General features: G+C 42.9%; 1 protein-coding gene across 5 annotated transcripts in view; it reads right to left on the bottom strand.

Annotated features, from left to right (window-relative positions):
* The window catches only part of NNT (nicotinamide nucleotide transhydrogenase), a 107531-nt gene extending 100106 nt beyond the window's left edge, over positions 1-7425 (bottom strand). The window contains exons 1-3 of one of the 5 annotated variants that reach the window (XM_063619862.1): positions 6390-6431; positions 5207-5465; positions 896-1099 (exon numbers count right to left, since the gene is read on the bottom strand). In XM_063619862.1, the coding sequence (XP_063475932.1) occupies positions 896-1046 (151 nt within the window). In that variant the 5' untranslated portion in view covers positions 1047-1099; positions 5207-5465; positions 6390-6431. Of the gene's footprint in view, positions 1-895; positions 1100-5206; positions 5466-6389; positions 6432-6582; positions 6727-6993 lie in introns of those variants that run through there. The other 4 variants (XM_055245408.2, XM_055245409.2, XM_055245404.2 and 1 more) reach the window with 4 other exon arrangements.
* Between the last annotated feature and the right edge of the window lie 7697 nt (positions 7426-15122).

Genomic DNA, 15122 nt, shown 5'->3' on the forward strand with positions numbered 1-15122 from the left:
CAATAAATCTTGCTGCTGCTCAAAAAAAAAAAAAAAAAAAGAAAGACAGTTGACTTGGTTTAGAAGGGCCCCTTTTAGCCTCTCCTCCTTCTGGCCTGTACCCCAGAACAGAAGCAAGGAGACATTCTATCAGGGAAGGCTTTGTAGGCCACTGGAAGACTTCAGATCTTCCTCTGTAAGAGCTAGGAAGCAAGTGGCAAATTTTGAATTGAGGAGTGACATGATTGTACATTTTAAAAAGATTATTCTCACTGTCCTGTGCAGAACAGACTGTAGGGGGCAGAGGTAAAAAGCACAGAGACCATTTAGAAGACTGGTGTATCAGTACAGGTGATAGATGACGATGGCTTGGACCAAGATGATAAAAGTAGCAATGGCAAGAAGAGGACAGTTTGTAGATATGAGATATAGCTGACCTATACCTACTAGGAGGATGTAGAATGACTCCAGGGTTTCTGGCCTGAGCAACTGCAATCAAATTGCTACTAACTAAATTGGAAAGCATTAATGTAGACCAATTAATATACTTAATTCCTAATTCCTGAGCATAGATGAGCTGTATATGGTACAATTCTCAAATACTAACCTGGAATTAGAAAGAGCTTCTAGGAGAAATGGTTATTATGAGCAATAGGCTCCAGGGACAACTCAACTGGTTTATCTTTTTTGTTTGTTTGTTTTTTCTATTACCTTGTCTTCTCTGTTAGCGCTGGAAATCAGGAACGTCTATAGTACATGGAAAATACAAGATAGCACTTACTTGTTTTTTGTTTAAAATGATCACTCACAAGCACCAGGCCATAAAACTACATGGCTTTTCCTTTTATCGATCATCAGATCTATTAGTTCCCATGACTTGAAGGTTTCATTTACAATCACTGAAGTGAGACTTTACCTGGTTTTACAGGCGCTTTACACCACAGTTCTTGGTGAGTATGAAATGTTCGTAAAAAATCCTTCTTCACACGTAGACCCTTACAGGACCCCAAATTGCTAAGTAAAGGACACGAGCAGCCAGTCACCACTGTTTTCAATAGGTTTGCCATGTTGATATGAGTTCCCAATTTTCTGACTCCTCAGTTTCCTTGAAGGCAAATCACTAAGAAAAAAGAAAATAGGATGTTTACATGCCAAGAAAAAAAAATTTGTCGTTTAAACATGAAAAACATTTAAAAAATACTAATCTAAAGAGCTTGAAATATAACAGTTACATGTAGACATCTATAAAGAATTTATTTGCCAAGTTCCTTACTTATAGAAGATGCTCAAAATTCGTTTTCCAGTTCAGGCATTTAAAACTTGGCATCCATTTTCCCACTAAAATTGGAGTTCTAAACTCACTATTCAATTCCAAGCCTAGGTCATATAACCTATTTGATCCTTAATGTAGCTAGAAAGCTTAAATACACACACATATTGCTACAGAATCAAGTCATATCTTACATGAAAGTTATCTTCTAAGTCAGCATGTCCAGCAAAAAGTGCATGTAATTCAGTTACCTTTGAATTTCCCTTAAATTACCTAAAATACTGTACAGTATAATGGTGACTTACATTTAGCCACCAGGTCATACCGAATACTCTGACATTCTATTCAATGCAGCAGGATGCTTATCCACTGAGACCTCTGAACTGAAGCTGAGTGAGTGAACAAAAGATTCATGTTTGCCAAGTGCACCTCTCAAGAAAATTAAACATGCATGACACATGACTCTAAGAAAAGAAGAAAGAAAGAGAAATTCCATAGTATCTTTCTCAAATAGGCTTGTGCTTGCAGATGTGGCCATAACTATGAACTCTTTTGTCAGTGGTTCTCACAAAATGGCCACTTTTTGCGAGTTCTAAGCAGGCTGGGTGAAGTGTCACTGGGCTTTGCTGTTACTAAGGCTTCAGGAACTACCTCCACCACATTCCTCAGTAGATCCCCAGGGATGCATGAAAGGCACTCCCACTGTCCCCATAATTCCCAGTGGTCCTCCATACCTTTCTCTTCTTTCTTTCAAGAATGGAAAGAAGCTAGGCATGGTGGCTTATGCCTGTAATCCCAGCACTTTGGGAGGCCAAGGTGAGCAGATCACGAGGTCAGGAGATCGAGACCAGCCTGACCAACATGGCGAAACCCTGTTTCTACTAAAAATATAAAAATTAGCTGGCCCTGGTGGCTGGAGCCTGTAATCCTGGCTACTCGGGAGGCTGAAGCAGGAGAATCGGTTGAACCTGGGAGGTGGAGGTTGCAGTGAGCCAAGATTGCGCCACTGCATTCCAGCCTGGGTGACAGAGCGAGATGCCGTCTCAAAAAAAAAAAAAAGAATGGAAAGAAGCCGAGGACTTAGAATTTTATCAGCCAAACTCAGCTAACACTGCTAACTCTGCCTGTAAGTTCTGCTGTATCATGTGGACCCTCACAGGACTGAGCACCTGATCCTAGCAGGCTCCGTAAACGTTCTTCCAGACTTCAGAGGGAGAAAGACTTAGCTCATTTTTAATGTCAGAACTCCTGCCACTGGCCAGGCATGGTGGCTCATGCCTGTAATCCTAGCACTTTGGGAGGCATTGCCTGAGTTCAGCAGTTCAAGACCAGCCTGGGCAACATGGCAAAACCTCGTCTCTACTAAAAATACAAAAAATTAGCCGGGCATTGTTATGCACATCCGTGTGAAGAGACCACCAAACAGGCTTTGTGTGAACAACAAGGCTGTCTATTTTCACTTGGGTGCAAGTGGGCTGAGTCCGAAAAGAGAGTCAGCAAAGAGAGAAAGGGGTGGGGCAGTTTTATAGGATTTGGGTAGGTGGTGGAAAATTACAGTTAAAGGAGGTTTTCTCTTGCAGGCAGTGGTGGGGGTCACAAGGTGCTCAGTGTCCAGGAGAAGGAATGTCACAAGGTCAATTGATCAGTTAGGGTGGGGCACAAACAAATCACAATGGTGGAATGTCATCAGTTAAGGCAGGAACTGGCCATTTTCACTTCTTTTGTGGTTCTTCAGTTGCTTCCAGCCATCTGGATGTATATGTGCAGGTCACAGGGGTTATGATGGCTTAGCTTGGGCTCAGAGGCCTGACAGGAGTGATGGCATGCACCTGTAGTCCCAGCTACTCATGAGGCTGAGGCACCAGAATCGCTTGAACTTGGGAGGTGAAGGTTGCAGTGAGCCGAGATATGCCACTACACTCCAGCCTGCCAGCCTGCCAGCCTGCCAGCCTGCCAGCCTGGGCGAGAGAGCAAGACTCTGTCTCAAAAAAAAAAAAAACAGCTGCTGCCACAACTCCCTGAAGAAACATCTTTTTAAAATACCACAAAGCAGCATAAGTAATGGAAATTTTTAATCCAGGGAGCATTTATTCATAAGATGCCCCTTAATTCAACAAATATATACCAAGGGCAGAGTTTTGCCATTAAGAAGCACTTGTAGAATCAAACTGGAATTTTCCTGGATATAAGAAGTCAACAAATAATAACACTACAAAGTAGAGTAACACAAGCTCAGAATATTTGAAGGATCAAAGAATGAGATTGTGTCCTCTTTTAGAGCTAAGGAAGGGAAAGCCGTTTGAGATGAAGAGAATCAAATGAAAAATGGCTAAGGAAGAAAGAATGCAAGATGTGTTTTGGCATGCAATTAAAAATATGTATGAATAATTATTTGCATTTGGACAGACAGCTTTACATGTTCAAAATGTTTCCACATATCATGTCATTTCATTTCAGTCCTAAAGTATTCTCAAGTCTCATAAATACCCTACTCATTCATTCATGGGTCACATCTACAGTTATCATGGCTGAGAATAAAGAGAAAATTAGTTCAAGATTCAGCTACACATTCAAAACCTCTACCGAATCTATGCCAAGAACTAAGGGAGATGCAAAGATGTGTAAAAGATTATTCTTGTCTTGAGTGAGATTTTTTTTCCCCACCATTACTGAGTGACCTACTCCTATCCCAACCTTCCCACTTACCCAAGTTTCTCTTCTTGGATCATCCCAACTCCCCAACAACCACCATTTTTATAGGGCTGACAAAGAGTTCCCAGACCTCAGCAAAAGAGTGAACTGAGCTTTAATAGAGTCCTGTATTGTCCAAATCTGCCACTCACTTACTGTTCGACCTGAACCTCCCCCTGCCTCAGTTAGCTCAACTATAAAAAGAGCACAGGTTTCAAAGGCCATTTTAGGCTCTAGAAATCTTATGATTAGATGAGACTTTGTAATGCTTTAAAACTGAAGTCCTATTTCATGGCCTGAAATTTGGAAAATTTGTTCCTTCTACTTGGAAAATGGTAATCTGATGTTCAGCAGATCCCTGGCAGGTGCATCAGACATCAGTAGGGCCAAAGCCTTCATAGGCCAATTTCTGTGAAAAATTCCGCTTGATTCAACTGTGAACATACAGGGCAGAGATCGGGAGGTCATTTATTGGCAAGAGCAATACATATCACTAAGTCTAAACCAAATACAAATGGCCCTGAAAGATAGACAATATTTAAACTATCTTATCATTGGCCTGTACAGGTTTATACAAAAGATAATACTCCATCTTAACCATCACATTTTCCTCCATCTTCACTGTAAAGCTCTCATTTATCCATGTGCTCCTGTGGCCTTGAAGCAATAAGAAAAAAACTTTATAACTCAAAATTAGGGGGAAAAAGCACAACTTTTTAAACATTGCTTTCATTATGTGTGTTTAATGTAACTTATACAGGTTATTTCCCCTATTAGATACTAAAATCCTTGAGGGCAAGCACCCAACCTAAAGAGGGAGGATACCACAGATATTTAAGAGAGTCAGCTCTGGATCTATGGATTGGAAGCCCCCACTCTACAGCTTATTGGTTGTGTGACCTTGGGAAGTCACTTAACTTCTCTGTACTTAATTTCCTCATCTTTAAAATGGGGAATAATAGCACCCAGCCAGGGTGGTGGCTCACGCCTATAATGCCATCTCTTTGGGAGGCTAGTGGGGAGGACTGCTTGAGGCCAAGAGCTCAAGACTAGCCTGGGCAACACAGTGAGACCCCCATTGCTGAAAAAAAAAATTAATTAGCAGGGCATGGTGATGCAAGCCAGAAGTCCCAGCTACTTGGGAGTCTGAGGTGGGAGAATCGCTTGAGCCCAGGAGTTCCAGACTGCAGTGAGCCATGATTGTGCCACTGTACTCCAGCTTGGACAACAGAGCGAGACTTGAAAAAATAAAATAACAGCACCTACCTCTCAGGGTTGTTGCCAGGATTGAGAATATCCTTATCAGCTGTTATATTCACTTTGGTGTTACTCTCCCCCAGTGCTTTGCACAACACAGAGGAAGTCCGTATTTTTGACTGAATGAATAGGGCTAGGTGACCTTAAGCCTAAGTACCTATTGAGCACATTTTCCAAGGATTTTCAGAAAATTTCCTTTGAAAAGGAAATGTTTGTGTAGCCTTGTGGAAAACTGATTCTATCACCAAGGTAAGCAGCCTAAGCGCACCTGCTGGAAAGAATGCAATCCTAAACTGTCTGTTAATAAAAAGTCAAGGTTTGCAAATAAAAGGGGTGCAGTGAAGAAAAGGGGCACACTTTAAATAAGAAGAGTAGGCAGGCACCTAAGCCCCACGCGCTGCTCCGAATAAGTCTGTCCTACAAGACTCCTGACAAACAGACCACCTAAGGACTGGCCAGCGCCGCAGGGTGAATAAAGGACACCGGCAACCATAAACAAGTCACGCTTTTAAAAGCGAGACATACCAGCAAGGACACAATACCCTACTGAGCCAGCCTCGGCTGGCAGGCGCCGTGACCTTACCCAAAGCCACCGGTGTCACGGCTACTGCCACTGGTGCCGCCCCTTGTTCGGCAACTAACTGCCACCCGCTGGCATCTGCACGAGACCGCTATTTATAACCTCCCTAGGAAGCCGATTGGCCACGGCTGCAAAGAGTCATTCCGGCTGTTGAGTTTGAACTAGCTCTGCCCAGGTCGCCCTCTCCGCTGTCTCTTCCTCCTCACCAGCCTAGGCCCCAGAAACCTGTACCCACCACCGCCAGACCGCCCCGACTCACAGTCACAATTTGTGCTCGCAATCTCCTACGTCCCCAGCCGGACACCCTCTCCGAACTCCCTCAAGGGTCAAGCATACCTCAGGGGCATCCAGCTGCCACCTCTCTGGGTGAACCGCCCATCGAAAGTCCTCTATGACCTCCCTCTCCACCACCCCCGATCTTGAGGGCCGAAATGACCCCGTACGACTCTCGCTGTCCCCCAAAGCTGCAAATATCTGCACCTGCACAGCTGCCGCCTCGTTCCCTGCCCTCTGCGGGGACCCAGTTCCCAAATCCACCAGCCCACTCCCTTCGACATCGCCCCAGCAGAAGACGAGAAAGGAACCCCAAGAGGCACGGTTCTTCTTCCCCACCTAAGCCTGCGGCCTGCGGACACCCCAGTGCACCCTGCGCCCGGGACACCGCCGACCCCGCCCCCCTTTGCTCTTTGACAGGTCTCTCTCCCGGCGAGGGCCGTGGTCTTCAGGGAAGGCCCGAGCCCCTTTCCCAGCTGCGCCCTAGGCGCGCGCCCCGGCTGCCCGCACCCGCCAGTGCCGTCGTGCTCACCTGGGCCGAGAGGCTGATAGCCTTGGGCTGTGCCCTGCTGGCCGCGAGGGGACTTCGCGCTGGCCGACCCGGGCTTGGGCCCCGCGGCGCTGCGCCTCCAACCCGGAAGAACAGCCCCACATTCGCGGCGGCGGGCGGCCACGTGACGGCAGCTCCGCTCCCACCTCCGCCCGCGCCCCTTCCCCGCCCCGGCTTTCTTCCCGCCAGGCCCCCTCCACCCGATCGCCGCGCGCTCTCCGAACCAAAAGGCGACCTCACGAAATGCCCCTTTGAGCTCAAAGGCTAGTTACCCCCAGGGGCCCTTCCACTCTCGGGGACTGGCAAAACCTCTTTGTCTCTGCCGCGGCCCGCGGCCCGCGGCCCCCAGCCCAGCCTCCGCGCTTTCCCTCCGCCAGTCCTTGTCAATCAAACCTGGTGCCAAAGGCAGCAGCTGAAGTTTTCAGGGACACATTTGCTTCTCCCCTTGAAGAACCAGTTACAAAGCGTGATTTCCTGTCTGGGGTCCCATCAGAACAAAGAAACAGGTAATATAACTCCACTCTGGGTACCTGCCTTTCCTCCAGCTCGCTAGGAAAAATCAGAACTTCTGTAACAGGAGAGGACCCAAGGGAAAGGGGCAGGCGGAGAAGGGTTGGTGAAGGGCGGGAATGGGGGCGTTGATTTTCCATTCTGGCAGGAGAGGTGGAGTTAAATTCCTCAGAAACGATGTCCAGGCTTGAAAAGTAACACACATCTGCGTGCTTGTCTTCCAACATCAGAGCCAGCCTAGAGGAAGCCGGCTAGTGTCACTGCTAGTACGAATATCCCCGAGGCTGGAAACCATCTGGGTGGAGGTTGTGAGCTTTCCAGACCAGGCCTCGGCTGTTTTTGTAAAACTATTAACCGTAATGACCTAGTCGTTCTTTTCACACAGTTCTGTTACTTATTCTGCAGATGTATTCTGACTAAAAGTGGGAGGAATAAAAAATAGAGTGTAAAATGGTTCACTTGCCCAAAACTTAATCATCATGAAGTGTCAGTAACGTCATTTCTTTCTATTAATTGAAATTTTGATACAAGAAAAATAATTATGAATCTAAAAGGCATAAGCAGAACAGGTATTCCATGTCTTTAAAAAGAAATGAGCCGCAGGGAAACCCTTAGTTTGAGAACTTGTCTTGTGACTAACCTACACAGAAGGTCATTCAACTAATGGATTCCCGCTGCAGTCCAAACTCACAGACAGGAAATGACACAGCCCCATGTTTTAAAATAATAATGAGCCGTGGTAAGCGTGACCATAGGGACGGTTTCCAGATACTGAAGGTACAATGAAGTGGGATTAGTAATGGATAAGGATTTTAAACTAAGTTATTGATTTAAAACTTTTTGTGGTGGTCAGGAGTTGCTGCTTTGTCTTTTAGGGATTAATAATTCGTGGTTCCCAACTGGGGACAATTTAGTTCCGAAGGATATTTGGCAATTTCTAGAGACATTTTGGTTGTCACAACTGGAGAGGGGACCTATCTAATGGGTTGGGGCCAGGGATATTACAGAACACCTCACACTGCACAGCCCCTCACGACGAAGCATTATCCAGCCCCAAATGTCAATAGTGCTGAGGCTGGAAAATCCTGGCTTAAATTAATGCTCAGTACATTATTTAATTTGACTTGCTTATAAGTTTATATCACATGAAAACAAACTCAAAGATAACATACTGTTTTTCACTTTTGAAAATCACGAATGGTAGGCATATGATAATTTTAATAACTAGCATATGATTATTTTATTCTGCTTACTTGTACAACATAATTTGGGTACCATTTCTTTGGGTGAAACCATTTATCATTTGGAATGCTCTGTTTCAGTCCTTAAACTTCTACGTATAATTACAGCATATTATTCATAAATGGAGTCCCCAATGAAAATAGGATTAAGTTCCAAAAGTTTGCTTCTAAGTTAGTTGCTTCTAAGTCTTAGACACTGTCTTGAATAAAATTTTTGTAGAGATTTGATATTCCCTATTAAGTTGTAAGGGCCTTTCCCACTCTGACATCTACTCTTTCCTCCCTATCTTGACCTGCAAACTCTCATCTTAAAATAGTACCTCTCACTTATGTGTAAGTTTTCATTACAGATTGTTCTATTATTGAATAATTTTTAAAATATTTAAAAATTAAGATAAACATCAATGTAAACCCTTTGAAGTTCAGGAGTTTTTGTAGTCGCAAATGCTTAAAAATAGTTTTTAATAATTAGAGTTCTAATCTGTCAGAAGCAAAAAGGATGAAACATTTACAAGACTATAATACAACATTTGGATCTGCTTTAAAGCCTGAAAACCAGAGAGGTGCCCAATAGCCAAAAAGCAAAACGTAGGCTGAACCTGAGAAGACATGTAATCAAAAACTGACCTATAGTGATGGCTTGTTACCAAAACCCAGCATCTAGGTAAAATCAGGCTAGAGAAAAGGTAGCTTTAATGTCTTTTCATTGTGGTTATTATGTTACATGGTTATTGGCAATTTATTGTCTCAGCTTCCCTTTTATGAATAATTATTAGTAAAGTGAACAGCCCCAGAGAGATGGGATTCTTATTTTTTTTTTTTTTTTTTTTTTTGAGACAGAGTCTCGCTCTGTTACCCACGCTGGAGTGCAGTGGCGCGACCTCAGCTCCCTGCAAGCTCCGCCTCCCGGGTTCACGCCATTCTCCTGCCTCAGCCTCCCGAGTAGCTGGGACTACAGGCGTCCGCCACCATGCCTGGCTAATTTTTTGTGTTTTTAGTAGAGACGGGGTTTCACCATGTTAGCCAGGGTGGTCTCAATCTCCTGACCTCGTGATCCGCCCGCCTCAGCCTCCCAAAGTCCTGGGATTACAGGCGTGAGCCACTGCGCCCTGCGAGAGATGGGATTCTCAGATTTCAGTATGTCTAAGAATGCAGACACTCGACAGGTTTTAAGGGAACCATCACTAACCTTAATCTTAGCCCTCCTCTCCCAGGCTGACCAATCAAGAGTGTTTGATTTTAGGAAATAAATGTTAACTGACTAAATGAGCTGATGCTAATCAACATTAACTGGAAGAAAAAAGAGAACTGATATTAAAGAGCCAGCACAAAGTTCAACAATTGGCATTTGTTTAAGCTACATAAGTAAAACCAGTTTGCATTTGAAATTTCTGTGAGCATCTAAAAAACTAGCTGATAGCATACTACTGTGAATATTGTCCTTTGCATATAATAAGTACCAATTACAAAAACCTGTGGATTTTTAAATCAATATAAAATATTGGCCGGGCGCAGTGGCTCACGCCTGTAATCCCAGCACTTTGTGGCCAAGGCAGGTGGATTGCCTGACGTCAGGAGTTCGAGACCAGCCTGGCCAATATGGTGAAACCCCATCACTACTAAAAATACAAAAATTAGCTGGGCATGGTGGCAGGTGCCTGTAACCCCAGCTACTTGGGAGGCTGAGGCAGGACAATTGCTTGAATCCAGGAGGCAGAGGTTGCAGTGAGCCAAGATCATGCCATTGCACTCCAGCCTGAGTGACTAGAGTGAAATTCTGTCTCAAAAAAAAAAAAAAGAAAAGAAAATTATCTGTGTAATCATAGTTTAGGGGGTCTGGGAAGCTGGTGAGGAGTAGAAGCTATGTTAGTTTCCTAGGGCTGCTGTAAGAAATTACCACAAACTGGATGGCTGAAAACAACAGAAATCATTTATATCACAGTTCTGAGGTCAGAAGCCCAAAACGAAGGGGTTGGCAGGGTGGATTCCTTCTGGAAGCATTGAGGGAGAAACCATCCCATGCCTCTGCCAGAGCTTCTGTTGATTGTCGGCAGTCCTTGGTGTTCTGGCTTATAAATGCAGCCAATCTCCGCCTCCATCTTCACATTGCCTTCTTCTCTATGTGCCTGTGTCCAAACCTCCCTCTCCTCTCTCTTATAAAGATACCAGTCAGTGGTCTTAAGGACCACCCTAAATCCAGGATGGTTTCTATCTTGAGATCCTTGACTAATTACATCTATGAAGCCTGTATTTCCAAATAAAGGTGGACACAAATACTTTGAGGGGGAACACTATTCAGCCCACTACATGGGCATTCTGTGTGTTTAAGGGTAACACACTGTAAAGAGGGTTTTGGGGGTTTTTGAGGGGGAGTTTGTTTTTTGAAGACGGATGGATTTGCCAGTTCTTGAGTTTAAAGTGAAAATCCAGATTATTTGAGGGAAATCCAGGTGAAAGTCATTTTGTATTAATAATTGGGGAAAAATTTCCTTAGTTATATACCTGTTTTACTGGTTTAATAAACACTCAACCTAATTGAACTTTTCCTGCAATTTCTATATGTCATATATTTATCACCATTATCAAACTACTTGATTATAAAACCCCATGATAGTGCTTGATAAAAGAACTTCAGCCAAATTAAATTTAAAGGAGTTTAATTGAGCAATGAACCATTCATGAATCAGGCAGCCACCAGAATCACAGCAGATTCACAGAGACTTCAGGGGTGCCTTGTGGTCAGAACAAATTTATAGACAAAAAAGGTAAAGTGAAGTACAGGAATTGGAAATGAGGTACAGAAACAGTGAGATTGGTTACAGCTCAGCGTTTGCCTTATTTGAATGCAGTTTGAACATTCAGTAGTCTATGAGTGGTTGAAGTATGGCTGCTGGGATTGGCCACCACTCAGCTATTGTTACAGGTGCATACTTATTAAGTTAGGTTTTCAATTTTGCTTATTAAGTTAGATTACAGTTCATCCACAAAGACTCAAATATAGAAGTATGGAGTGTTTCTCAGGCCATATTTAGTTTGCTTTAACACGCTTAACATTTTTATAATATTTCACTTTTTAAATATTGCATTTGATTAAAAATTCTAATTTGATATGTTTTGCAAATCATCATCTCTTTGAAGACCTTCTTTTATGCTACATGTTACCCATAATAGAAAAATAAAAACCAGATTATTTCACCTCCACTCGTTTTTGTTATACTCTCCTATCTCCTCTCCTCCTACCATTTATTATCAATTCTTTTCTTTTCTTTTTCTTTTTTTTGAAACAGTCTCACTCTGTAGCCCAGGCTGCAGTGCAGTGGGGTTACTTCAGCTCACTGCAACCTCTGCCTCATGGGTTCAAGTGATTCTCCTGCCTCAGCCTCCCAAGTAGCTGGGATTACAGGTGACCACCACCACGCCTGGCTAATTTTGTATTTTTGATAGATGGGGTTTCACCATGTTAGCCAGGCTGGTCTTGAACTCCTGGCCTCCAGTGATCTGCATGCCTCAGACTCCCAAAGTAGCCGGGATTGCAAGTGTGCACCACCACACCCAGCTCATTCTCAATTATTTTACCACTTAAATGTGCACATGTTTCTAATGTTCCCTTGGCCCTCTGTCCTATTAACTCTAATACTTTCTCTGTGTACAATGTTACTTGTGCTAGGACCACTCCCAAAGCTCAATCTCTAGCCCAGACCACTCTCCTAAGCTCCAGACTCTTGCAGCCAACTGCCTGCTGGTCATTGCCATTGAGATATCCACAAATATTTCAAGCCAAACATGAGAAAATTCCCTACTACCCTCCTTTTAGCTATAGCAAAACACTGGATGTTTCTTGAATGTATGGAGCAATTCCATACTTCCTTGCCTTTTCCATGCTTTTCCTTCGGTCTAGAATGTTCTCCCTGCTCTACCTTTTCTTTGCAAGCTTATGTTCATCCTTTAAGGTGTAGCTTTTGTCTCTTCCTCTGTGAAGTATTCTAGGAAGCCTTGTTCGACTCTTATTTCCTCAAGCTTAGCACAGTGTTGGCACATAACAAACACTAAATAAAAGTTAGCCAGATCAATAAGCAGCAGCCACTATGGAATAAGACTGGATTGAATCCTGAGTCTGGCTGAGTACCCTTGGGAAAGTTCGACTATAAAAAATATGGAGACAATAACTATTTAACAGGCCATTGTGAAGAGGAAAAGAGAATTTATGTAAAGAATATAGCCCAGAGTCTAGCCCATCATAGGTTTTAAAAAATGCATCTGACTTTTGGCAAGGGTGCAAAAGCAATTCAATGAAGGAAAGATAGCCTTTTCAACAAATGGTACTAATACAATTGGACATCTGTAGTCAAACAAAAATGAACCTCAACCTAAGTCTCACAGATTTTTACAGTAAAGTCAGGATGGAATACACAGTTACATGAAAAACAATAAAACTTTCAGAAAAAAATAGGATAAAATCTCCAGGACCTAGGAATAGTCTTGACACCAAAAGTGTTATTTTTTTACCTTATTTATGTTGAAGGACTAAAAAAGCATTATTTATAAAGGGAAAAACTGATAAATTAAACCTTGTCAAAAAAAAAAAAAAAAAAAAAAAGGCCGGGTGTTGTGGCTCACTCCTGTAATCCCAGCACTTTGGGAGGCCAAGATAAGCAGATTACCTGAAGTCAGGAGTTCGAGACCATCCTGGCCAACATGGTGAAACCCCGTCTCTACTAAAAATACAAAAATTAGCTGGGCATGGTGGCAGGCGCCTATAATCCCAGCTACTCAAGAGGCTGAGGCAGGAGAATCGCTTGAACCCAGGAGGCAGAGGTTGCAGTGAGCCAAGATTGCACCACTGCACTCTAGTCTGGGCAAAAGAGTGAGACTCCATCTCAAAACAAAAAACAAAACAAAAGCAAAAAAAAATTTAGCTCTGCAAAAGTGTCAATCAGTTATATATATATATAAATTTATGTATATTTAAGAAATATATAAATATACATTTAAGAAATATATAAATATACATATTTAAGAAATATATATATTTCTTAAAAACTCTTAAAACCTATCAAACAAATTTACAAGAAAAAAACAAACAACCCCATCAAAAAGTGGGCGAAGGACATGAACAGACACTTCTCAAAAGAAGACATTTATGCAGCCAAAAAACACATGAAAAAATACTCATCATCACTGGCCATCAGAAAAATGCAAATCAAAACCACAATGAGATACCATCTCACAACAGTTAGAATGGCCATCATTAAAAAGTCAGGAAACAACAGGTGCTGGAGAGGATGTGGAGAAATAGGAACACTTTTACACTGTTGGTGGGACTGTAAACTAGTTCAACCATTGTGGAAGTCAGTGTGGCAATTCCTCAGGGATCTAGAACTAGAAATACCATTTGACCCAGCCATCCCATTACTGGGTATATACCCAAAGGACTATAAATCATGCTGCTATAAAGACACATGCACACGTATGTTTATTGCGGCACTATTCACAATAGCAAAGACTTGGAACCAACCCAAATGTCCAACAACAATAGACTGGATTAAGAAAATGTGGCACATATACACCATGGAATACTATGCAGCCACAAAAAAATGATGAGTTCATGTCCTTTGTAGGGACATGGATGAAACTGGAAACCATCATTCTCAGTAAACTATTGCAAGGACAAAAAACCAGACACCGCATGTTCTCACTCATAGGTGGGAATTGAATGATGAGAACACATGGACACAGGAAGGGGAACATCACACTCCGGGGACTGTTGTGGGATGGGGGGAGGGGGGAGGGATAGCATTAGGAGATATACCTAATGCTAAATGACGAGTTAATGGGTGCAGCACACCAACATGGCACATGGATACATATGTAACAAACCTGCACATTGTGCACGTGTACCCTAAAACCTAAAGTATAATAATAAAATAAAAGAAAAAGAAAAAAGAAAGAAAATGTGGTACATATACACCATGGAATACTATGCAGCCATAAAAAATGATGAGTTCATGTCCTTTGTAGGGACATGGATGAAACTGGAAACCATCATTCTCAGTAAACCATCGCAAGGACAAAAAACCAAACACCGCATGTTCTCACTCATAGGTGGGAATTGAACAATGAGAACTCATGGACACAGGAAGGGGAACATCACACTCCGGGGACTGTTGTGGGGTGGGGGGAGGGGGGAGGGACAGCATTAGGAGATATACCTAATACTAAATGACGAGTTAATGGGTGCAGCAAACCAACATGGCACATGGATACATATGTAACAAACCTGCACATTGTGCACACGTACCCTAAAACCTAAAGTATAATAATAAAATAAAATAAACCTAACAGTAAAACAAAATTCAAATAGAAAATGAGCAAAAGGTATAAAGAGACATTTCACAGAAGAGAAATATAAGCACATGAAAAGATGATCAACACTATTCGCCATTAAGGAAGGGAAAATTAAAACTGCAATGAGACAACACTACATATCTATAAGAATGCCTAAACAGGGCTGGGCACAGTGGCTCATGCCTGTAATCCCAGCAGTTTAGGAGGCCAAGGCCGGCAGATTGCTTGAGCTCACAAGTTCGAGACCAGCCTGGGCAATATGGCAAAACCCCATCTCTAAAAAAAATACAAAAATTAGCTGGGCGTGGTGGCATGTGCCTGTAGTTTCAGCTACTCAGGAGGCTGAGGTGGGAGGATGGCTTGAGCCTGAGAGGCAGAGGTTGCAGTGAGCTAGGATCCAGGATTGTACCACTACACTCCAGCCTG

The sequence above is a fragment of the Symphalangus syndactylus genome, chromosome 16 (assembly GCF_028878055.3).
Source record: "Symphalangus syndactylus isolate Jambi chromosome 16, NHGRI_mSymSyn1-v2.1_pri, whole genome shotgun sequence".
Classification (NCBI taxonomy): Eukaryota; Metazoa; Chordata; class Mammalia; order Primates; family Hylobatidae; genus Symphalangus; species Symphalangus syndactylus.